Below are 25,532 nucleotides of genomic sequence, written 5' to 3'. Positions count from 1 at the left end.
TTTGGATATAGCAGTTAGGGGAAGGGAAGAATCAAGAAGACTCTGCACTTACACCTTAAGCACCTGGTGGATTGTGGTATCATTTACTGAGAAACAGGAAACAGGAGGAAGGGGAAGTCAGGAATTCAGTGTTTTTTGTTTTTTTGGTTTTTTTTTGGTAAGATTTATTTATTTGAGAGAGACAGAGAGAAAGCAGAAAGCAGGGACACACAAGTGGGGGAGGGGCAGAGGTGGGGGGGGGGAAGTGGGGTGGGGGGAGGGCAGAGAGAGAGAATCCTCCAGCAGACTCCCTGCTGAGCACAGAGCTTGACCCTAAGATCATGACCTCAGCCCAAATCAGAAACCAAGAGCCCGATGCTTAACTGACTGGGGCACCCAGGCGCCCCAGGAATTCGAGTTTAGATCAGCCTGGACCCGTGTCAGCTGCAATGTGCTTAAGGAGATGCAGCGTGCCTGGGGCAGAGGGGCTGAAAGGGGACCCTTGAACCTCACTGGCCTCTCAGGAGCCCTCATCCTGTGGATCTTGCTTTTAATCTCTCCTCTCTACCTGCATCCTGTCTGCTTCCCAGAACACACACTTAAAGCCGCCGCTCTCCTCTCAAGAGCCTTCCTGACTTCGCATTCCTCAGATGAAGTCCAAACACTGCAGCTTCGCATACGCCCCCCCCCCCCCCCCCCCCCCCCCCCCCCCCCGTCCAGACTGAGAAAGAACGTTGAAGGGGAGGGGTGAGCTTTCTGGTGCGACAGGCTGGTGGCTGAGCACACACCGCCCCCTGGTGGCCAAAGGCCCCACAGAGCAAGCGCATGAAGAGCCGCAGGGCCCAGGCCCACCCCAAACTCCTGCGACAAGCCAAATCCTAAAGCGTTTTACTTCTGCACAGCTAACTCCTGGCTGGGCCTCTCCTGTGGCTTCCTCTGCGGAGTGGAGGCCCACACACCTTGGGAGCCGGCAGGGCTTCTGAGGAGAGCTTCCTCTCCTTGCCCCCGGGGCCGGTCAGGAATAGTCGGGGAGGAGACGGCGGTCCGAGACGCCAGGGTGTCACAGATGGCTCTCACCTCCTGAATCTGTTCCTTCGTCACTTTGATCTCGTTCTCTCGTGGTTCTATTTGCTTCTTTAGCTCCTTTATTTTGTAGTCAAGTACAAACTTGAATTTCTCTAGTTCCTGGTTTTTCTTTTTCAGATCATAGATGCGTTTCTCCTGTGGGTGAGATGACAGAGATGTGAGAGAGCAGGAGACCACGGTAGATGGCAACCTGTTTGGGCAAAGGACATCAGTCCTGTGCCCTGGCTTCTCTCCCGGCTGGGGGTACAGAGGCTGGCTTCCCCACTAGGCTGCAGCCCCGACTCAGTGGCTTCTGTGCTAGGCCTGCATTCATTCATTCACTCATTCACTCATTCAAATACAGCTTGTAGATGACTGTATTTTCCAAGGCCGGCCTCCACAGCGTCTCTCGTCCCACAGGCTCTTCTATCTACAGTGGGACCGTACGCTTCTCTGTCAGGAGCTAAGATCTGATTCCTTTCTCTTACATCTGGCTCGACTTATGGTTTGCTTGTAACCCAAAGAACACAGCTCAAGTCATGCTTGACTTGGCTTCCACCTGGTTCTCTTGAGACTTGTGCCCTGAGGGAGGCCATCTCCTCTGGAAAAAGTCCCGCTACACTGAGACCATCAGGCTGAGGGGCACGCTGGTACTCTGGTGGCCAGTCCCAGCTGAGCCCAGCCTCCCAGCCCCCCTGGCCAAGGGGCTGGACAGGTGCATGAAGAAGCCACGTTGGATACTGATCTTCCAGCCCCCAGCTATGTGAGTCACCCCTGGTTGAGGCTCAGCACGGTCCCTGCCACTGGGGACAAAGACAAGCCATCGTGTTGTAGCCTGTCCAAAGGTCAGACCCACAGTATCTGAGAGCATAATAAAACAGTTGCTGATTTGCACCATTAAGGGTTGGGATGATTTGTTACACAGTGATAGTGACGGGAAGGCAGATCTATCCATCCATCAAACATTTACTGAACGAAGACCTTTTGCTGAGATGCCAAACAGAACTATGGTACAGTCCCGGCCCTCATGGAGAAAGCTCTAGCTGGGAAAGCAGACGCGCCAAGCGTAGCCCTACCCCGTGATAGGTGTTGTAGCAGAGGACGGATGGCGCAGAAGGCACAGACGGTACACACCCAGGGCGCCGAGAATAAACCGCGTGTGAAGCAGCGGTTCCTGGGGGGTGAGAAAGGGGCTGGAGAAGAGGAGGGGAGGAGGCTAGGGTCCTGCCTGTTGGGTTAAAGGGGGTTCAGAAGGTGTCCAGGAGGCTAGAGTTGGCAAACTACGGCCCTTGAGTCAAATCTGACCTGTTTCCGTTAAAGTTTTATTGGATCACAGCCAAGCCCACTCATTTACGCATGGTCTCTGGCTGATTTTACACCACAGTGGCAGAACTGAGTAGTGCGACAGAGGCCACACTGTGTGCAAAGACGAAATACTTACTACCTAGCCCTTTACAGAAAAACCTTTGCTGTCCCTGCCACAGGCAATGGGGAGCTGCAGCAGAATTGTAAGTTGAAGAGTGACACAGTTACAGAGTACGGTGGCGGGGAGCAGGGTAGGAAGTGGGAAGGAAGGCCGCTGGGCTGGAGAAGAGACTGATGCAGGTTTAGGTCAGGAGGCCTTACCCTCTTTACCCCCCTTTGAGAATCTGAAGAGAGCTTTGGACCTTCCCTACACCAACACCCAGACACATACACAAATGCTCACGTGCAGAAATTTCATGCAGACATGATTCCATTCCCCTTAGCAGACCCCTTGAGGGGCCCCACTTCACAGGTGAGAAAACGAGGCTCAGAGAAGTTGTGCAAGGTCCTGTGGCCAGTAAATGGCAAAACCTGTGCTGGAACCCAATTAATCAGTGCTGAAGCCCATGATCTCAACCACTGGAGAATCCCACCTGCCTGAGGCGGGAATGGCGCGGGGATGGGCAGGAGGACACACAGCCTGGATTTGTGGGGGAGGGGGATCCAAAATATTAGTAAACCTCACAAAATGTGATGTGTTTTCTTCTAAGTGTTTTGTAAGAAACGTGTTCTGAAGAGGGATACCAGCTTTCTGGGGCACCTAGCCGTTGTAGGCCAACCACAGGGAGTGGGCAATGAGGTGGGTGAGTTGCCCGCTGTCCATGGGCACAGTCACCCGAGGATGACTGTAGCAGCGGAGAGCAGGCACCCTACAGTTGGCTGACTTAGGTTCTTAGCCCAAGTCTATCGCCTATGGACTATATGACCTTGGGCAAGATACCAAACCAGCTGGAACTCAGTTTCCCGAGCTCTATAGCAGGGTCCCTCGTGGCCCCTGGGGTCGCTGGGAGAACTGAGTGTGGCGTGTTTGCAGCAATCAGCCCAGTACCAAGTGCACAGCAAGTCCTTCGCTGAACACTCATCCCCCATCGGGTTCCATGAATGTGTTCCAAGCGTCCAGGGCCCTCTCTCCTGAGCTTTGTCCCCTGGGCCCATCTAGGTGGTTGAGGGAGGACAGAGATGAGCCTTCACCTTATCCTGAATCGTCTCATCTCTTTCCTGGATTTCCCGCTTGAGGCCCAGGATGTCCTTCTCCAGGGACTTAATGACCCCCTGCAGCTTCACCTGCTCCCCCTTCAGGCTCTCAATGTCATTGGTTCTCTCTTCGATCTCCTTCTGCAGGCTGCTGAACTGTGGACACAAGAGACACCACCAAAGTCTTTGCACTGCCCTCTCTGCCTCCCGAATGCCTGCATGCTTACAGAGCTCCCCATTGCCACCCTGTGACCTGAACTCCCCACACTCGCGAGCTGAAAACACATCCAGCGCTCGACATTTCTGGGAGTGAATTTTTGGAGATTTGGGACAGGGTGGGGATTTCCTAGGCCTCATGAGTGATGTAGCATTCTGTCTGGGAAGATCCAGTCCAATTCCCCTCTGTGAGGAGGGACTGTCCGGGACAAGAAGCTCGGAGACCAGCTCCCGAGGTGGACCCAGAGCTTTCTATGACCACTCCAACCTTGAAAGGTGGGGATCCTGCCCCATCAAGGTCACAGATATCGTAATGGATGAGCCACTGGCCATGTCTAAGAAGGGAAGACGACATTGTCCCTGGATTGATAAGCAGTGTGGTTTCTAACAGGAAGGAACGTGAGTTTGCTTTGAAGTTGGCTTCTCTAAGGCTAAACATTTTGGGGAAACTGGCAATTCTACAAGGATCTGTGAACTGAATTCCTCTTTGCCCCATCTTGTAAACTAAGCATCCTATGCCCCCGTCCTTCTCCCACTCCCAGCTCCCCACACTGAGAGCCTAAGGACACCTCTAGGACTTGCCTCGACTCCAGAAGACCTCACCTCCATTTCTACCAGAGGTTTAACTCTGAAAACTGACTAAATCCTACTTGCCCATAAGTGAAAGCTGGGGGTGTCTGTCCATCAGTGTCAGGGCAAGTGTCACTAACCCTGTGAAAGGACAGAGAAGGGAGAGCCCCGAGGAGGGGTGGGAAGGGTGTGCCTGCCTGGCGGGGCGGAGGTATCCTGGGCAATACAGCCTTGGCCGAGTTCAGGCCTGTCCAGAAGTGCGTCGTACCTTCTTCCTTATGATGCCCGTTTCTCCTTTGAGCCGCAGGTTTGATTCCTTCTCATCCTGAAGCTTTTTCTCATACTTGGTTTTGATATCTTGGATTTCTCGGTCTTCATCCTCTTCAATCTGTTTCTTGGTCTCTTCGAACTCCCGCAGCTGCTGCCTGACATCTTCCTGGGCCTGGGTCAGAGAAGGGAGAGTGTGCTCGGGGAGAAGGGACACATGGCCCTTTTGTGCTGACCGGGCCCGGGATGAGAGGAGCATATGCGGGGCCTATCATGGGTGAATAGGAGGGCGAGTGTTATTACAGACATGGGAACCAAGGCCATGGGTCCCCTGACCTTCCACTGTCCTCCTGTCTGTCCTCTGTCTTCCCTTCTCTCCCTACCAGATGAGGCCGCGGGCTCCGTCACTTCAATGACCACCTTTGACATCTCCTCCTACCTGCTCCACCGCTGGTCTTCAGCCTGACACCCACGCTTCTTCTGTCTTTCCCTCACTGAACCTGGGACAGTTGTAACTCTGCGTTTGTGGGACTACTTGACGGCCTTTCCCATTAGACAGGCGATCCTCAGGGCAGAACCCTGGTCTCTCAGGTTCACCGCCGCGTTCCCAGAGTACAGCCTGCACGGGCACACAGTAGGTGCTTACTCGCTGGCTGCATGAGTGCATCTTGAGCTCTGCCTTCCTGCTCCTTCATCCAGTCCCCTGCACGTCCCCCAGCACCTTATGTTATACTGTCACTGACTGTTTGACAGGCTCCTCCAGCGGCATGGAAGCTCCTTGGTGGTGGGGTCACATCCCTCTTCTCACCACTGGGGACCCCCTGCCCAGCAGCTGGTACATAGAGAGTAAAAGCCTGGAGCCCCGACACGGGAAAAACTAACTCGGCCTGCTTGGCGGAGTCTGAGAGGTGACTGGCACGGGCCTCCTTTTTGCCCCCAAGCGGTGCGAGTTACACACGAAGTCAGAGTCCACCGTTTTCCCCCACACCAACCCTGGCAGGCCCGTGAGCTGTACCATCCTTGGAGTGAGCGCTGCGGGGGCTCAGAGAGACAAGATGGTGTTAAAACTGGGCTCCTGAGAAAGGCTGCTCTCTTTGCCTATCACATGTCACCAAACCCTTGCGAGACAGAAGCCTGGCACCGTGTGCTCTGTCTGCAGCCCAGAGTCGCCTGCCAGCCACCGCTCTGGCTCTGGAAGATGCGGCTGAAAAGGAAAGTAGGCCAGCCAGGTTGGCGAGGAGGCCTGCCAGGTGGAAGGTCCCTAGGGAAGTTCTGAGTTGACATCTTTGACTCAAAAGAAGAGAGGGGTTGTAATGACTATGGGGGTCCTGGGAGGAAGGCCAGCCTCTCTCCCCTCAGGCCAGATTCATCCCCCGCCCACCCCCCACGTCCCCAGAGGCAAAGCTCAGATCAGTTTACTGGAGGTGGACAGACATTTCTAGAGCTTCCAGGACACGCTGCCCCAGCCCTTGCAGGGTTTGAAAATCGCAGATGGGTGAGACACAATCCCTGCCCTTGAGAGGCTCCCCGGGGGGAAGAGAAGTAAAGGCAGGGTGCTACTGTATAGGCCACGTAAGAGCAAGGAGTCTGGGGGCCTTGAGGACGCGGAGGAAGCCTGCTTAGCTGCCTGGGAGGGGAGAAGGGGTAGGGAAGAATCCCTCCAGGAGTTGGCTCTCGTTCTGAGTCCCTAAGGGGGAGGACCAGCAGCCAGGGGAAGAGGAATCATCCCGAGCAGAGGCTCAGAGTTGTGTGGGGATCCCGGCTACTCCACGTGGTCGGATGGGAGGGAGCGGGCCGGCAACAGCGGGCACTGGGGCTGGGCGGCGGGCAGGGTCTGCAAGGAACATTCCCAGTGCCGCTGTCAGAGCTCAGCCTGCTCTGTCTGAGGCCCATGCTGTGAGGACACCGACACCCTCCACTTCTCACCTCCTTTATTCCCCACTGCCTGCTCCCTTCCCAGCTCACTGAAGACTTCTGGGTGCCGACTCAGTCCTCCTGCCATAACTGGGAGTGGTGACAGAGGGTCCTGTAATGTCCCAGGGTGCTTTGACCTTCGTCTCACCTCGGCCTTAGCTACCCACGCTCAGGTCCACCCCCGGAACGGCCCGCATCTGAAGCCTGAACACGCGGGCCCTGCCTTCAGCCCCGGTGATCTCCCTGTTGGACCCCAGGTATCTGGCACAGCCCTCCACCTCACCGCGTCCCCCGGCCCTGTCCGATTCCTCCAGTCTTCCAGGCTCTCGGTTCTCTACCCCTCTCTGGCCCGGGCCTGCTGGGTGCCCACCAGACGACCTGTGTTCGTCTGTGGCACCGCTCAGTAAAACCCCAGCCAGGCAGCAGGGCTGCTCCTCGCCTTCCTCACTCGCATTCCTGATGCTGGGCCCTGCTGTGGAAAAGCATGCAGCCTGGCGAATGAAAGTCTCCAGAATTCAGGTGTAAACCTCAGCTGCGCGCTCAGCCACACACCTGCCAGTCCCCTTCTCGGTCAGTCCCTTCCTCCTTCCCTTCGGAACTCCTTCCGCAGCTCCCTGACTCCCCTGCCCCCTTACAGCACGCCATCTGCTGCAATTTCAGGCGGGAAAGGCGGCCATCTGGCTCTTCTCAGTTTTCTCTTCATCCTGGGAAACTAGATATTTTGGCAACCCAAACTGCTTGAACATTCTCTGACTTGGCTCTGCCTGTGTGCCCTTCCCTCCTGCATTCCTCACCCCCCTCTCCTGTTCATTCTAGCTTCGATTCCTGCTGGGTCTCATTAGCTCCTGCAAGCCTTCCCCGACCCCTCCGGGAGGTCTGCGGCCCCCTGCTATCCTGTGCACGCCCCTCCGAGGATCCATTTGTGTGACCGCCTCCCTCACACGACTAAAAACCGGGCCCTGGTCTTTATTTCTCTTGGTCACCCAGTACTCAAGCTAGTAAACCAGTAAGATACCATCTGGGTTTGTTAAATCAGTGAAGGAATGATTTTATCTCATAAGACACAAGAAGTGGCGAAAGGGTTTCAGGCAACCACCTGCCCCATTGTTCAGGGCCCTGATTCCTCTCTAGGTCCTACCGGCCTCTCCTAAAAAGGTCTCTCCAGTCCTTAAAGCTTGAAGGTACAATTACGATAGAACAGCAGATGTGAACTAGTCTGTCCACAGAATTTCAGTCCCTAAAGCTAAGCACCTCCCAGCTCACTGGGTCCCCTGGTCTAGAGGGAAAGAAAATAGTAAAGAGCAGGCGCCAAAATGCACGCGTGCTGAAAGGAGGGGACGGAAGGCAAAGGAGGTGAGGCCAGCTTTCCCACAGCTCTCTGGGCTGTTCGCAGGCCAGGCCTGCAGGACACACCGTGAAAGGGAGGTGCAGGTCAGCTTCTGGTGAGTACCTCTTCCAGAAGGGTGGTTTTTTCCTGCAGTTTGGCCTCGTAAAACTCAGTCAGCTCCTCCAGGGCCTGGCTTTTGGTCTCATCGTTATCCCGAAGCTGTTTTTCATACTCTTCCTGCATCCTCTGGGACTTGAGCTGCAATTCCTGGTACTTTTCATATTCTAGAAGCAACTTTTGGTTGTTGCAACATTCTGGAGAGAAGCAAGGATGGTTATTTCACCTGGGACAGGAGCACCAACCTCAGGGCCACCCACCCTGGAGCCTTTGAGCTCTCCCACCCACCGCCAGCCGCAGCCAGGGCAGGTGCCTCCGAGGCCGTGAGGCAAACGCCTGCCCAGCTTCCTCACCTGCCCGCACCCCATCAGCTCGTCAGGCAGCCAACCTCCCTCCCCCACATTGTCGGCTAGGCAGAAGGTTTCCAGGAAAGGGCAGAGGGATGTTTGGGGGTCCAGGGCCAAGAAGAATGTCTTGAATATGTAAAATAGTTATCAGCACCCCTGTTTTACAGAAGAGTAAACTGAGGCTCAGTGAGGTTAGGTGACTCCTTAGAGCACCTAATGTGGTTGGTGAGTCTGGGACTCATGGCAGCCTGTCAGGCTCCGGACCTGCCCTCCTCCGTATCTCCTGTTGGCATGCAGTAAGTGTTTAATACGTGCTCAACTAATGAGCAAATACACAGGAGTGAAAAGCACAGTGAAATCCAGGGCATACATGCAGCCTGTGGACAGACAAAGCCAGATTACCTGGGACTTCTTTTGGGTCCAGGGGACTCTCAGACTTTTGCCCCCTCCACCACTCCCCCTGCCCCCGTGGCCTCTAGCTGGGGACTCACCCAGGTCCTGCAGTTCCCGGCTTTGTTTGTCTAGCAGGTCCTCAATGCGCTCCTGATGGGACACATCCTGCTTTTCTTTCTCTGTTCTTAAAACCTAAAACACAGAGTCGACTGTTCTCATTCCCACACATCTGCTGAAAGCAGCCCTAGGGCAAGAACACAGTTTATAAGTGACATCCTCCTTCTCAAGCCCTTATTTTGCACCAAGCATTGTTCCATGAGCAACACGCAAGCTATCATTTTCCATTTACATTCTATTCTGCTCTGAAAGTTCTACACTTTCTCTATTTCTATCCTTTCTCCTAAATGCGTCTTGTCAATGATGAGTTCCGTTTTGGACATGAAGCAGATGGATTCTGGGGTGGAAGAAAGTAAAGATTCATTTGAGTTGTCTGCATGTTGCTGTCAACTAAATTCTTGGTTGTGCTAATGTGTCCGCTTCTAAGGAGTGTTTTCTTTAATCGAGCAGGAAAGCTCCTTTTGCAAGCAGAGGGGCGCCCCCAAGAATAGCTTTGTGCTTAGCTTATGGAGGGCCCCACAGCAATGTTTGTTGACTAAAGGAACGAAATAATAACAATAACAGGCAGGGGCCTTTTTTTTTTTTTTTTTTGGTCAAACCCTCTGACCCGAGGAGATAACATAAAAGAACAAATACTCTCTGAGCCAAAAATTGGGGGTTTTGGATGACGGGCAAGACAGATTTGTGGAGAATAAGATAATTATTCTGGGAGAGTCCTGGATCGAATCTAACGACAGGAGGACCATGTAGACTAAAGTTATTTAATCTACAACGATCCTGAAATCCGCATCCTCTTCTCTTTCTATCCTTTGTTTTCTTGTGACCTTTTCATTCTGTTTTTAAGTAAGTTTCTCTTGATCATAAAGATAATATGGTCTCATTGTAGAGAATTTGCAAAATACAGAAAAGCATAAAGAACAAAATTTAAACGATGAATAACCCCAGGTCCCAGGGGTAATCACATTGCTAGCTATTTGCTTGTGAGCTGATGTATGTGTGTTTATTCTCCTTGATTAATTCCATTCACTATAGAGAGTTTTATATTCTGCTTAGTTCCACCTGGCACTTTGCTGTAAGCGGTTCTGAGGTCCTCAGCTATGCCTACAAACCGGGCGTGATCATATGGCTCATTGTTTGAGCGCGGCCTGGATAGCGTACGCCAGTTCCATCCTGAGGAAACTGAAGACGTCTTGTTATTTGTGGTTGTCGGCTGAGTCTCTCCAACAGACCTGGTTTTTCGTTTTCAAGGACTCCATTTCCTGGAGGAACTTATCCGTTAGCTCCTTAATCTTCTCCGAGTAGTTCATGTCCTTCAGTCGAAGCTGATACTCGTTCTCCATTTTTAATTCTTCCACACGAGTCTTCAGCTCCAACATAATCTGAGCCTGTGGGAGGACACCAGAATCAAGAACATTCACAGTGTGGGTGAATTAGAATATTTAAACTGGTGGCCTCGAGCTCTCTGAGATCTGCAGCTCTGCCCCGCCTCAAACTCATGTGTCTCCACCAGAACCCATCATCTTTTCCCCACAAGACACCCAGACTAAAAACTAGGAGACGTATGAGCTGCTTCTTCTAACCTCGCAACACCCATACAGCGAGCCCCGCTGTGCACCAGGTGTGACGCTAATAACTCTCTCATCTTCAAATATGCATAAATGCCACCTGCTCAGTGAGGTCTCCTTGGACCACACTAGTTAATCCTGCGACCCTTCCCTTCCAATTCTCAGTACTCACGACCCTGTTCACCCTGCTCTACTTTTTACTCTTTTCTTAGATCCAGGCACTTTCTAATACAATTTACGTATGATTTTGTTTATTGTCTCTTGTCTTCTTCCCCCATTAGAATTTAAACTCAAGGAAGCCTGAGATCTTTGTTGGCTTTCATACTGATATACAGAAGGGTGCCTAACACATAGTAGGTACTTGAAGAACATGTGTTGAACCATGATGCCTGCTCCCATGGAACTTACTACTGAGGAGGCCACATAACATCATTACGAATTGTGATTGGTGCTCAGAGCCAGGTGGGTCCTCCAGGACTGTCAGTGTGTCCCTCTCAACATCTATCATGCCTCTTCTGGCCTCACTATCATTACTTTAATTTAGGTCCTAACTCTTTCTGCCTTGCTGCTTCCTATGTCTAGTGACTTCTTCTTTCAATCTGTTGTATTCACTGATGCCAAAGTTTCCTAAAAATACTGTGAGACACACACTCTTCATTTCCTGAAAAAGGTAACACTGATGACAGAGAGGGTGAGAACACAGGTGTTTTCCTCTCGCTCATCCATGATCGCCCCGTACCCCCCACCGCGCATCCCTATCTCATCTCTTTTGGTCCATCACCACGGACATCTAGAGAATAAGGATGTGTTATGCGCATTTCCTCATTCCCTGCCAGTGGACAAGTGTGGACCTGGCACACAGGAAGGACTGATTGAGATGAGGGATGAACACACGTTGCATGGGCAAAGTTGGGGATGAGAGCAGGGATGTCTGGTCAGGCACTGTGTGTGATGTGGTATGGGTGGGGGGCAGAGGCAGACGAGGCCTAGACCAGGTCAGACCATCAAGGTCCTTGCCAGCCATAAAAACAAATTAGGATTTTCTCCTACAGGGCTTCTGAAGGTCCTGTCCAACCTGATTAAGCTGACTTGGTCTCAGAGAGGCCTCTCTGATGGCCGTGTGTAGCTCAGGCTGGATTCAAGCAGTAAGGCAAAGAAATTAGCTGGGTGGGCGGTACTGCACAGTCTAGGTGGGTTTGGGGGAGGAGAGTAGAATGGAGAGATTCAAGAGTGAGATTTTAGGGAACGTGGTGCCTGACCGGGTGTGGGGTCAAGGGGACAGGGCCGTGGATGAAGACCATCTCCTCGGAAGAACGCTCCCTGCAGGTTGCACTTGGCCTATCTTGCTTCACTGCTTTATCCTGGGCACCTGGCACAGGACCAGCAACATAGCAGTGAATGAAGAGGAGGCAGTCACCCCAGGGTCTGCCTTGGACCGGTGGAATACATTTATTGATGGGAGTGCTGGTTTCAGGCACATGCTCATCATCCTTCCTCAGTCTGCTCTCGCCCTGGCTGCAGAGGTGGCTTTCCATGATGTCAAGCCATTCCCTAACTTAGATCTCTCAGTGGGTCCTTAGGAACAATATCCAAAGTCTAAAAATCCCTCTCTGGCTCCAGCTCCAGCTTCACACACCCTCTCTTCTCCGATCCCACCGAGCCAGGAGCGTCTTCCCCAAAGCACCTCCCTCATCCCTCTGCACGCTCACTCCTTGGTGTGGAGGACCCTTTCCCCTCTGTTCCTGAAGGCTCCATCCAAGGCTCACTTCTTCTAGCACCACCTGGCCCAGGTCAGGGTCTCTTCCCCTGTGACCACAGAGCATGGTCCCTTCGAAACACCTGTAACACACTTAACTTCCCTTTTTAATTTTACCCATATCTCCTCCCAGGCTACAGACCGAAGGCCCCTGCATATCTTTCACTTCCGTCATCCCAGACCCTAGTACGGGGTCTGGTACCTAACAGACACCTCTGTGAGTACTAGCTGGATGCATGGATGAATGAATGACTGAATGAGTAGGTAAATTGTGTCCTGAGAGATAGTTATATAGAATAAAGAGAAAAAGAGAGCTGGGAATTCTGGGAAATGTGACTTTTATCTTTTATTTTTATTTTTTTAAAAGATCATTTGAGAGAGAGAGAAAGAGAGCGAGTGCACATGAGTGTGGGAACAGGGGTAGGGGCAGAGAGAGAGAATATCCAAGCAGACTCCCGCTGAGCACGGAGCCCGACGTGGGGCTGAATCTCACGACCCTGAGATCATGACCTGAGCTGAAATCAAGAGTTGGATGCTTAACCAACCCAGCCACCCAGGCGCCCTGGGAGATGGGACTTTTAAAGGACAGGTGGAGGGAGAGCCTGGAGAGAGCTGGGAAGGACAGACAGGCTCACAGGGAATAAGAGTGCGGTCTCATAGATGCAGAGAGAGAAGGGGCTCCAGGAAGTGAGCAGAACATACGCTAGTCACTTCCAGCTTGGCAGCAGTTCTGCCAGGCCAAGCTGGGGGCTGGGTCGGGAGTCAGCCCAGACTCCTCAGGCCTTTGGCACAGCCTAGAGTCTCCCAGTTGCTCTCTTTCCCTGCCCTCTTGGAGGAATGGGGGAGAAAAGAGAGAAGGAAGAGGAGGAGACATACTTGCCTGGCTGCCGTAGGTCAGACCCTGACTCTCATAGGCTCTCCCTCATCCTTTCCTCCCACTTTGCCTTTCCTGCAGAAAGTGCCACGGTGCTCTAGCAGGGATCTCCGGAAAGCCCTGTCTTATCATCCTGCTTTGAGGCTATTTTTGCATTGCTGTTCTGATGGTTTTACCCATCTCTACTTGACTGTGGGTTTCCTGATCACAGGGCCCAGGCCTGTCTTTTCACACATGCATCCCCAGTACCTAGCAAACAGCAGGTATTCAATAAATGCACCCCAGATTCTGGATGAACAGCAATGAGCGCATAGCTCTGCCATTCTCTGTAAGCCTTGTGAGTTTCCCATCCCTTTCGTGTCTCCCTTAGGGAGCGCGGTGCAGAGCCGGCTGTCCGCTCAAAACTCTCAAGACACATCTTCCCAGAGTGTTTAATGCATTCACAGGAAGGAGGGCCCTTTGGGGTACTGATTAAGAGAGTAGGCTCTAGATTAAATCTGCAGCGGAACTCTAGTCCTACTACATGTCACTTAACTTCTCTGAAGTCACTTCTTTAAACACAAGGAGAATAATAGTATCTTTTTCGTAGAGATGCTGTGACATTTAAACAAGAAAATACTTGTAATTAGTACAGTGCCTGGTTCGTGGAAAATCTAAAAAAAATGTTGGTTATCATTACTTTTATTGTTTTATTATTAAGACTGGGTTTCAGCGATGTTTTCTAAATACTTCATTTTTTTTAAATAAAGAAGTCTCCCCTAAGCAGTTATTAAGTTTTACAGATACAACTGGCATATTCAGCTTGTCAGTTCAATTCTGCAAATATTTATCAACTGTCTCCCATGTGTCTAGCAAGGGCTAGAAATTGTTGGTCACACAAGAGAATGGCTTGTCATGGTTCCTGCCCTCCAAGAACAGGAGGAGGAAAGCTAGTTCACAGGCTTAAAGTAGAGCAGAGTAGGAGTCAGGATGACCACGGGGCAGGATGGCGGGCAGGGGTGAGGGTGGAAAGAGATCCAGCCACAGGGAAGAGAGCAGCATGGTGGTGTGCGCTGGAAAAGGGCAGGGAGCGTGGGAGTTTGCGTGGGGCACGGGGTGCAGTCAGGCATACAGGGCCTTGACTGCCGGTCCCAGGGGTTTGAACACAGTCTGGTAAGGACCGTCCATGTCCCTCTTCATTTGATCTGATTCTTACCTTCTCTTCCATGTCCGTTTTAGTAACAAGCACCTCTTCAGCAAAACCCACTTCTCTCTCTCGCTTGATTCCCCGACCATCCTTATCAAAGACCTTCCAGGTAAACAGGCAGCCATCCTCGGCAACGGTCAGCAGGAACTGGTCATCAAAGGTGAGCAACATCTGAGGAGAAAAAGAGCTTAGAGAGGAAGCTTTCAGAGGCCACGGATGACCAGAACTGATCCGGCTATGTGCAAGGTCTCCGTTCACGCAACAGCCTCAGGGGCAGGAAGACTTGATCCTGGGTAAGAATAAGACAGGGAGCTCTCAGAAGCTTCTGTTGATGAATAAAGGAAGCAAGACTGTGTTATGTCCTCTGTGGACTTGGAATCTTAAAGAGTTAACTATTATCTGGATTATAAAAAGAACTCTCAAAACTCAACAGTAAAAAACCCAAACCATCCAACTAGAAGGTGGGCAAAAAATAGGGAGATGTTTTACCAAAGATGCTATACAGATGGCAAAGAAGCACATGAAAAGATGTTCACCATTGTTAGCAACTAGGGAAATGCGTATTAAAACTATAGGGAGATATTACTACATACCTGTTAGAACAGCTAAAATAAAAAATAGGGACAATACCAAATGCTGGCAATGATGTGGAGAGACTGGATCCTGCATGCATTGCTGGTGGGAATGGAAAACAGCTGGGCAGTTTCTTAAAAAACTAAACATAAGCTTATCCTATGATCCAGCGATCGTTCCCCTAGGCATTTATCCCAGAGAAATGAAGGTCCACGCAAAAGCCTGTGTAAGATGGGTCATAGCAGCTTTATCTGGAACAGTCAAAAACTGGGAAAAAATGAACTATCCTACAACAGGTACATGGTTAAACAAATTACGGTGCATCCGTGTCATGGAATGCTACTCAGCAGTAAGAAGAAGTGAAGTATTGATACGTGAAATAACTCAGATGGAGCTCAGGGGTATCGTGCTGGCCGAGAAAAGCCACTGTGAAAAGGTCACACACTGTATGATCCCATTCATATAAAATTCTCAAAATGACAAATGATGGAAATGGAGAACCAGTGGGTGTTTGTGTAGGACTGGGGAGGGGGTGGCTGGGGGGGGATGGGTGTCGGTATCAAGGGCAGCACGAGGGGGCTCTCTGCGGCCACGGAGCACTCGTGTACCCTGATTGCAGTGCTGGTGGCAGGAATCTGCGCACATGATAAAATGACATGGAAACACACACACATATTGTACCAACATCGATTCTTCTGGTGTGATACCAATTCCACAATATTGTTCCAATAGCATGACGGACGTTCCTATTGGGGGAGACTGGGAGAAGGGCACACAGGACCCCTGTGCTCTCTTTAAATTTCCTGTGACTCCATAATTATCTCAAAAAGTGAAGGCAAGGGCACCTGGGTAGCGCAGGCGTTAAGCGTCTGCCTTGGGCTCAGGGCGTGATCCCGGCATTCTGGGATTGAGCCCCACATCAGGCTCCTCTGCTGGGAGCCTGCTTCTTCCTCTCCCACTCCCCCTGCTTGTGTTCCCTCTCTCACTGGCTGTCTCTGTCAAATAAATAAAAATAAAATCTTAAAAAAAAAAGTGAAGGCAAAAGAATCAACGATGAAAAAGGCCTTCTCACAATCAGCGATATGTGTCGGAAACCTTACAAACGGCGATGCTCTTCCCCTCAGGAATTTCACCTCTGTCTAGCAACTCAGCCTTTGGGATGGTCAGAGATGCCCACAGGACCCTTAGAGCAGCATATTGGTTACAGTCCATAGATCATTAAATGCCCAGTTGTAAGAAAACAATTAAATAAGTTATGGTCCACCATTTGATAGGATATTTGTGTAGCTACTAACATCATGTTTTTGAGGAATATTTAATTATATGAAAAAAATGCTTATAATAGCATTAAGTAAAAAAAAAAAAAGCAGGCTGCAAAAGAGTACATACAACATAGTCTCAGTTTATTTAAAATGCACACAAAAATGTATACAAAAGAGGAGAAAATGCATCAAAATATTATGATGATATTATTAAGATGATTTTTCTTTTTTCTTTCTTTCTTTTTTTAGAGAGAAAGAGAACAGGAGCATGTGAGAATGGTGGGGGATGGGCAGAGGGAGAGAAAGAATCTCAAGCAGGCTCCCCACACAGCCCGGAGACCCTGCGGGGCTCGACCTCACGACCCTGACCTCATGAGCTAAGCCGGCATCAAGAGTCTGACGCCCAACCGCCTGAGCCACGCAGGTGCCTCAAGAGGATTTTTCTTTCTTTCTTTCTTTCTTTTTTTTTAAAGGTTTTATTTATTTATTCGACAGAGAGAGAGACAGCCAGCGAGAGAGGGAACACAAGCAGGGGGAGTGGGACAGGAAGAAGCAGGCTTCCAGCGGAGGAGCCTGATGTGGGGCTCAATCCCAGAACGCAGGGATCACGCCCTGAGCCCAAGGCAGACGCTTAACGACTGCGCCACCCAGGCGCCCCAGGATTTTTATTTCTAAAACAAACGTGCATTGCTTTTATAATCAGAAAAATAAATACCTTATCCCTAAAACCTCATAGCTATGAAGAGAAGAGGGTAATTTTTTTAATTTACTTTGAGTGTAAGGCTCAAGCTCAGTACAAGAATGTTCCAGTTGATAAGGAAAAATCCTTTCTCAATAAGGATATGGTCTGCAGGCAAGCCAGCATAGAGTTTGGGACATCCTTCAAAGCCTTCAAGGTTGGAATTGTTGGAGGGACAATTTGCAAATGCATACTCATGCTATTCCCCCAGGGAAGGCCTTCTGTACCTTCAGGGAGGGGCAGGGGCTCCTCTCCTGGGCTTTGACTCTTTAGTCCGAGGCCCTTCCTTGGAGGAGGAGACGTGTGTGCCCCGACCGGCATCAGCAGATGGGACATCTGGGTGGCATGCCTACAGCACCTCTGAAATGGCCCATTATCATGCATACTATTATGGTGAGCAACCTTGAACATGAATCTTTAGGTGTATTTCTGATTATCTCCTAGGAAATATTCCTGGGAGTAGTGTAAATGAAGACTATCAGTAGCCAATAAATGTTCATTGAGTGGATGGTTGGATGAATAAAGAGGGAGAGAGGAATAAGGGGAGAAAAGCCACTGGGGGGTTTGAAGGGATGCAGAAGGTGTGTGGAGGGTAGGGTCAGATGGATCCAGCAAGGGCTGGTTCTGGGCATGGGCCCCTGAGCAGAGGGTCCCTTCTTACCTTCGTGATAGGACCCGCATGGGCCTGGTACTCATTGAACTCTTTCTGCAACGGCAGTGGGTACTTCATGGCACGGATGGTCCCCACCGAGGTGCCCACAAACATCATGCGGCCAGAGTGCGAGATGACGACGGCTGTGTAGACGACGTCAAATGCTGAAATCTCTCGAAGGACCTGGGACACAGACGGCTCTGTTCAGGGTGCGGGGCTGAGCCGTACCCCCAGGGTCCCCACGTCATTCCCTTCTCTAAGGGCGAGTTCTGTATTGAAAAAACATTTTCCTATTCTGTGCAGCACCTGGCACAGTGCCACACACATAAAGGCTCGAATTAGTCCATCATGGCTGCCTGACTGGTGGACAAACAGCCCGAGGAGGTAGGAGCAGCACTAATAAAAGGAAGCCTTCAAGCCTGCAAGCAGCACCGTTTTATGGCTTTCACATGTTGTAACTCCTTCAATGTCACAGAAACCCTTGGAGGTAGTTACTGTTGCCCTTATCATAAGACGATGAAACCGAGCCCCAGTGACAGCAAGTAATTTGCCTCAACTCACCCACCGAGGTCGTGGCAGTGAGGCCCCGGTGTCTCTGCTCCTGACTGCTGTGCGTCCGTGCATCTCAAACTCAGAATGGGATGTGGGTCCTACAGTTACTCAGTAGTTACCAGTGCCCCTGACATAAAGAAAACCCTACCAGCAGGGAACTCATTCGATTTGTCACCTGCTAACTCCCTCGCCTGGCCATCTAGCTACCCCACCCCCCTCCCCCCTCCCCCCAACACTGGTTCAGTGTCTGCGTGGGTCAGGCGGCGAGAGCTAGCTAGCGGCCTATCGAGAGGCGGGAACTGCGGGCCTGCCCCGAAGGAGCGGCGCTCTGGTCCAGCACTGGGAAAGCCACCGCAGAGTGAGGACTAAGCTACTCAGGGGCACAGCGGAGAGAACCCCTCCTCTCAGCCGTGTCCCAATCACGGGGCAACCCGTCTCAGGTCAGTGGGCTGCCGAGGTATCCCTGCACCTTCCCAGGCACCAGCACCCGGATGCGGACGAGCACCCAAGAGAAGCTGGAGAAGCCAACGGAGGTCAGCTGTCGCCCGACGCCCAGAGAAGGACACAGCCACATGGATACGAAGAAGTGCCCTTGCGACGCTCTTCTCTCCTCCCTCAACCCTTTGCAGCCCAAACCCCCTGAATTTTGGGGTTTTCAAACGAATGTGGTGGCAAGCTGAGGCCAGAGCAGGAACGAGAACTGTTTCTACCCCGGGTAAGCATGCAGGTTAGAGATGCTGCTGACCTGCGGGCCTGGAGGGTGGAAGGGACCCTAGGGCCAGCCAGCAGGACGGGAGCGGCAAGGGCCGCACGGTTGAACCCAGTCAGGTAGGGCGCTGGGCAGGAAGTGCCGGCAGAACCAGTGACCGAGCTGACCCACAAGGCAGGAGGGGCGGATGTCGTCCGAGGAGAAGGGGCCCTGCTCTCATGAGCCCTCTTCCCATCACGCCTCCGGCGGCCCACATGGAGCCTCTGTTTGCAGAGCCGGGCGGCAGCCGGGAGCCGGGGCCGGGCGGACTCACCGACGAGTCTGCAATCTCCTTGAGGGTCTGGTCCGATCCAACCGCAAAGATGATTTTGGCATCAGGGGAGACAGTGACACAGTTGTAGCTGCAGGACTTCAGGACGCACTCCGTCTCTCTCTTTCCAGAGGACAGACTCCATTCATACACGGCCCCGTCCGTGCCGCAGGAAACCAGTTTGCTGTCATCCGGGTTCCACGCGATTGAGCGGACCTGCGGGGGAGGAAGACCCCCGCCCCCCGGTTACACGCACGCATGCGCAGGCATGCACGTGCGCACGCAGACGCACACTCCCGCCTTCGGGAAAGGGGGGGGGAACGCCGCCCGTGTTCCCTCGACTGAGGCAGAAGGGCCCTTCCCGGTGCGTGCCCTTCAGCAAGCGCAAAACTGACTGCATGCGGAGCACCGGATGAAGAGGGCCATCTTTGGGCTCCGTCTAAACTGATGGCGATATTGGCGGAGAGCAATTAAGAGAAGGCTGGTAAGTCCACGATATCAGCAAAATTGCAGAGCATAAGCATTTCATAGAACAGGGGAAAGAGACGGTCAGGAAGAGCCTTCTGCAATCGCGGAGCCAGCTCTGGGAGGGCTGTGTGCGTGTGCTAAGCCACCCCCGCTCAAGAGCAATCAGAGCAGGATACGGGGAAAACCTGAAAGCATCACCTAAGCTGCACAGGGACCCATTCACACAGGGCAGAAGCCTCACTGGCACAACATCTGACCCAACGCTAACCGAATAATAATAATGCCTCTGGTCCACGGGCATCTCCCAGGAAGCCAGGCTTGGAGATAAAATCACACTTCTTCCTGGCAGCCTGGAAGACTGGGCACGACTAGGGCTGGACTCTCTTGGATACAATAGACAGAGAACCTCCGAACTACTAGTCAGTCTCTGGCTGAACAAGGAGCAAAAAATGTGAACTCCATGCACTGTGACGGCAGCCTCCCAGCCACACAAATCCAACAGTAAAGGGTAAAAGGCCAACTGGCTCAGGGGGCTAAGCACAATCTGTGACTCATAAGTGGCTCAGGTCAACCCAGGGGCAGCCCCTAAGTAGCCAGAAGGAAAGATGAAAGAGGAACAAAAATGTGAGCAGAGACATCAAGGCTGCACCCTGCAGGGGAAAGAAAGACTTCTCAGAATTAGTTCAGCCAGGTCACTAAACAAACAACTTGCTAGGCTTTCCCCCGTTGTCATATTTGTAACTCCCTTCTCCAGTCGTGAGAGACTTGCCTCCCATTATCTTCAATATGTTTGCTTAGTTTCTGGAGCTCCTTATAAGTACCAACCTCCTGACCCAGGGGCCACCTCTTTTGGTATTTCCAGGACTCCAGCCCTGTCAGGCACATCCTTACCCACCTCCTCAGCTCCCTCTCCACCTCTTAAATTCCATTCTGTTTGTTACTATTGAAAAAATATAGTGACAGTATTTCCAGCAATATTCCTAGATTAACTAGTTTTAATAGTTTATCTGAAAACTCTTTGAGTTTCCTACCCACTCAGTCATGTTATCTGTGATGATTTATTGTTTCCTTTCCAATCTTTATGCCTTTTATTTTGCTATGGTCCGAATATTTGTGTCTTCTACTTCCCATCTGTCCTCCCCTATGATTCATATGTTGAAATCCTAACCCCTGAAGATGATGGTATTAGGAGGTGTGGGGCCTTTGGGAGGTGATTAGATCATTGAGGGTAGTGCCCTCATTAATAGGATTAGTGTCTTTATGAAAGAGGTCACAGACTATGGACTCTGGGAAACAAACCGAGGGCTTCAGAAGGGAGGGGTTGGGGGAATGGAATAGACCGGTGATGGGTAGTAAGGAGGGCACGTATTGCATGGTGCACCGGGTGTTATATGCAAGTAATGAATCATCGAACTTTACGTCAAAAACTAGGGATGTACTGTATGGTGACTAACGTAATATAATAAAAAATTACTTAAAAAAAAAAAAAGAGGTCCCAGAGAGCTAGGTCACCCCTTCCACCCTGTGAGGATATGAGAAATCTGTAGCCAGGAAGAGGGCCCTCACCTACCCATGCTGGTACCAGGATCTTGGACCTTCCACCCTCCAAACCGTGACAGGAAATTTCTGTTGTCCATGAGCTGCCCGGTCTGTGGTATTTGTTACAGCAGCCTCGTGGACTAAGACATATTTCCTCCCCTTGCCTTATCGCATTGCTCAGGACTCAGTACAAGGCTAGCAGAAGGCATCATGTGTTGTTCTCTGTCTCAGAAGGAATGCTTTCATAATTTCACGACCAAGTGGGCTGTTTCTTGTAGGTTTTCTTATATATCTTGCATAAGATTTTTAATAAATGAGAAGTTCCATTATTTTTTGTTTGTTAAGTGTTATTTTTTAAAATCAGGAATGGATATTAAATGTTATCAATCTTATTGCGTCTGCATTTATGGAGATAATAAGGATGAAAGATCATGTGTATGTTAGTGTGCTATAGTACATTAATTGATTTCAAATTGCAAAACCACCTTGTATTCCTGGAATAAATCCAACGTGGTCATGCTGTATTATCATTTTTATATTTTGATGGGTTGGTTTGATAATATTTTGTTTAGGACTTTTTTTATGTTCATGAAAAAGACTGGCTGATCATTTCTCTTTCTTGTGACGTCTTTGGCAGGTTTTGGTATGATTATCCTGGCCTCATGGAACAATACTGGGAAGAATTTGCTTTTTTTTTGTTCTTTGTAAGAGTTTCTTCAAGATCAGTGTCATTTTTTCCCTTACAATTCTCTAGTGATATGTTCTGGGCCTAGAGTTGTCTTTACAGATTCTTTAACAGATTCAATTTTTCTGGGTATTTGTTGGTTTCATCTATATATTCCATTTATATAAAGTTGTTCGTAATATCCTCTTTTGATCTTTTTTATTATATATAGGATCTGTAGTGATATCCCCTTTTCATTCTTCATACTGGTTATTTACCTTTCCTCTTTTTTTCCTCCCTTGATCAGTCATGTCAAGGTCTTACCCATTTTGCATTTTCAAAAAACTAAGTTTTGGGGGCAGCTGGATGGCTGAGTTTGGTAGAGCACGCAAGTCTTGATTTCAGGGTCGTGAGTTCAAGCCCCATGTTGAGGGGAGAGATTACTTAAAAACAGTCCCAACCAAATTTTGGCTTTGATGATCTTCTGTTGTGTTTGTTTTTCTATTTCATTAACTTTTGCTCTTATCCTTATTATTTCCTTCCTTTTATCTTCTTTGAATTTAACTTGCTGTTCCTTTTCTACTTTCTTGAGGTGGATGATGATATCACTGATTTTTGAATCTTTTTTGTATTTCTAATATATGTATTTAAGGTTATAAATTTCCCTGTAGGCATGGCTTTATTGCATCCTCCATCTGAATTTTTAAAAAATATTTCAGAGGTAAGTCCAACGTATATCGCTGGTTAGAGACCAGTGTTATAAATACTTGCAAAGTGGTGAAACAGGTGGCTGCTTTCCTGGGCTGGTGAGGGAGGGCCTCCCATGGAGGTGTACACAGTTGTAGAAAGAGCGTCAGAATCACCTGGTGTGCTTTCATCTGCATCTCCATCGTCACTTGAAGACTAATCACACTGTTGAAACTGAGGAAGCTCAGCAACTCAATAACGCTTGTGTTTTCATAGCACCTGCACTAATGCACCTGTTACTTGCTAAACTCGATGGTCAGCTTTTAGTCTTTACAGGACTTCTCTCTAACCTTTATTTTTTAAATTTTTATTTTTATTTTTTTTTTTAAAGATTTTATTTATTTATTCGACAGAGATAGAGACAGCCAGCGAGAGAGGGAACACAAGCAGGGGGAGTGGGAGAGGAAGAAGCAGGCTCATAGCAGAAGAGCCTGATGTGGGGCTCGATCCCAGATCGCCGGGATCACGCCCTGAGCCGAAGGCAGACGCTTAACCACTGTGCCACCCAGGCGCCCCTATTTTTTAAATTTTTAAAAAGATTTATTTATTTTTTTTGAGAGAGAGACAGAGCACATATGGGCACATGTGCAAGTGGGGAAAGGGGCAGAGGGAGAGAATCTCAAGCAGACTCCCCGCCACCCCCCCCACCCCCCCCCCCCCGAGCACGGAGCCCAATACGGGTCTTGATCTCACAACCCATGAGATCATGACTTGAGCCAAAACCAAGAGTCAGATGCCTAACCAACTGAGCCACCCAGGTTCCCCTCTCTGACCTTTAATGCCACTGACTACTTTATCCTTTTGGGAATGAGTTCCTTAGCTTCTCTGATACAATTCCTTGATTTTAAGTTCTCCTGTGCCTTCATTCTCAGGCTTTCTCTTCTTAACCAGTGCCTTAAATGTTGGTCACCTGTCTCCTGCCCAAGATTCTTCTCAGATTCCACTTCCACTAACACCTAATTCCCTGAGTCTTCATTTCCAGCCACCTTTCCTGATCTCCACACTCATGTATCATACTTCTTGGACACATCAAACATAACATGTACAAATGGAGTTTAATATCATGCTTCTCTCTGTCTCTACTACTAAAGCCATGGTTTACTTCCTCACTCATCTTTCAGCCTCACTTCTTAGCTGGTCTCCCACCCTCCAACTTCCCTCCCCTCTAATATATCCTTAATACAGTTTGGAGAACTAACTTCCTCCCTTCCTTCCTTCCTTCCTTCCTTCCTTCCTTCCTTCCTTCCTTCCTTCCAGATTTTATTTATTTATTTGAGAGAGTGAGAGAGAGAATGGCAGAGGGAAGAGATGCAGGCTCTCCGCTGAGCAGGGAGCCTGATGTGGGGCTCAATCCCAGGACTCGGGGATCATGGCCTGAGCCAAAGGCAACTGAACCACCCAGGTGCCTCGTAGAAGTACCTTTCTAATCCCAGTACTTTTTTTTCTTAAATCCTTTCAGTTGCTTCTCATCGCCTACAGACTGAAGTCCAATATCTTGGCATGGTACACACACTATGATGCCGTCAGCCTCTCCAGCTCTTTCCACCACTTCTGGAATGTGCCCAGTGTTCCAGCCATGTATATCTCAAACCACTATCCAATTTTATTCTCCCATTCCATCATCTTTAACAGGTCCTTCTGCCTAAAATGTCTTTCTTTCTCAAGTGCTTTTTCTCTCCAAATTCTTTCACCGGCTTCTTCTTAGTCTTTCAACCTTTGGCCCCTCCCTTCTCCTCATGCCCCAACTCCACTCTGTCTAAAAACTATTGGTTTAGTTTCCTAAATATCTTTCGAATCCACCTACTTCTGCCTATCTGCCCCACCTCCATTATGGTCCAACATTGTGTAGATATCCACAATATTCTCTTTACCATTTCCACCCTGTCCCTTTCAATACATTCTTCTTTCTGCAGCCAAAGTAATCTAAAATGCAAATCTGGTCATATTATACCCTGCCCTGAAAGTCTTCAATGGTTTCAAGAAACAAAGAGGATAAACCATCTTTATCTTTTTTACCCTTAAAAGGCCTGCAAGGTTCCGTGCACTTGGGGCCCTGCTAACCTCACCAATCTCAGCTTGCTCCTGAGTTTCATCCTGATATCTATGTTCTAGCCCCATAGATTTTTCAGTTCCTCTGACAGCCACACAACCTCTCATCCCAGGGTCTTTGGATTCCTATCTGCAATGATGATCTCCACCAGCTCTGCCGGGTTAATTCCTTCCTACTCCTTTAGGACCCAGCCTTTCCGAACACCCCAATCTAAATTATGCCAGCTCTTTCATTATTTGCTCTCATAACATCCCATGTTTTTCTTTCACTGCATTTATTGCAATTAGTAATCAGCCTGTGCTTTTGTTTTATTGTTTCTTTCCCCCACGTAAACAGTGAACTCCAATAAGAAAAGACTCGTTTCTTTTTTGTTCACTCGGTGAGCATAATGCTTGACTCTGTGTCCCTCATTTCCCTGGACACTGCTCACTCACTCACCTTCCCTGTGTGTCCTTTCAAGTTTGAGATGTTCTCCAGGCTTGTGGTGGTAAAAACGTGAATCACATTTCCATTGACTGCAGCAAACAGGTGACCCCCATTGCTAAAGGAACACTACAAAGAAACAAAGCAAGATAGCAAGAATGAAAGAAAGAAATGAGCAGTCCAGAGAGAGGTTACAGTCAAGAACTCCTTGTCCTAAAGGGTTCAGGCTAAAACAAGTGTGAAAATGGGAATTGGGGGAAGGCGCAGATAGGACTGAGGACTGGCTGACATCGTCGTTATTCCCATAGCTCATACTGGCCAAGATGCTGCCACTGCCGTGTGCGCTGCTTGGATGGTAGAGCACAGCACTCATTCCATCTCTGTAGAAGTTTCAGAGTGGGGAAGCAATTCCTGCAGTCGCTGTCTGGTTTCTGCAGTCATCTCAGGGCAAAATGTGATCGGCCGCTTCCTGCCTCTCCCTGTTAACGTGCATATTCCCTGGCCTCTCTCAATCTCCAAACTCACCTTTCCAGCTGGGACTCTGAGTCTGAGATAATTTTCCTTTTTGATGCTTTTTGTTCCTCTGCAATCACAGAGAGGATTAATCACACCTGGGATCTCACAAGGTTTGGGGTTCAATGAAATAGCTTGA

At 49.8% G+C, this 25,532-nt stretch overlaps 1 protein-coding gene across 1 annotated transcript in view; it reads right to left on the bottom strand.

Moving 5' to 3' along the window:
- The window catches only part of CFAP57 (cilia and flagella associated protein 57), a 67,245-nt gene that overhangs the window by 21,990 nt on the left and 19,723 nt on the right, over positions 1 to 25,532 (bottom strand). Inside the window, exons 8-17 of the mRNA XM_045799789.2 lie at positions 24,896 to 25,009; positions 18,993 to 19,205; positions 17,428 to 17,601; positions 14,202 to 14,363; positions 10,041 to 10,196; positions 8,793 to 8,886; positions 7,961 to 8,151; positions 4,598 to 4,771; positions 3,541 to 3,699; positions 1,057 to 1,200 (exon numbers count right to left, since the gene is read on the bottom strand). Coding sequence (XP_045655745.1) covers positions 1,057 to 1,200; positions 3,541 to 3,699; positions 4,598 to 4,771; positions 7,961 to 8,151; positions 8,793 to 8,886; positions 10,041 to 10,196; positions 14,202 to 14,363; positions 17,428 to 17,601; positions 18,993 to 19,205; positions 24,896 to 25,009 — 1,581 coding nt within the window. The remainder of the gene's footprint in view (positions 1 to 1,056; positions 1,201 to 3,540; positions 3,700 to 4,597; positions 4,772 to 7,960; positions 8,152 to 8,792; positions 8,887 to 10,040; positions 10,197 to 14,201; positions 14,364 to 17,427; positions 17,602 to 18,992; positions 19,206 to 24,895; positions 25,010 to 25,532) is intronic.

This window comes from Ursus americanus, chromosome 12 (assembly GCF_024610735.1).
Source record: "Ursus americanus isolate L20-20 chromosome 12, mUrsAme1.1.p, whole genome shotgun sequence".
Classification (NCBI taxonomy): domain Eukaryota; kingdom Metazoa; phylum Chordata; class Mammalia; order Carnivora; family Ursidae; genus Ursus; species Ursus americanus.
This window is presented reverse-complemented; position numbering and strand designations above follow the sequence as displayed.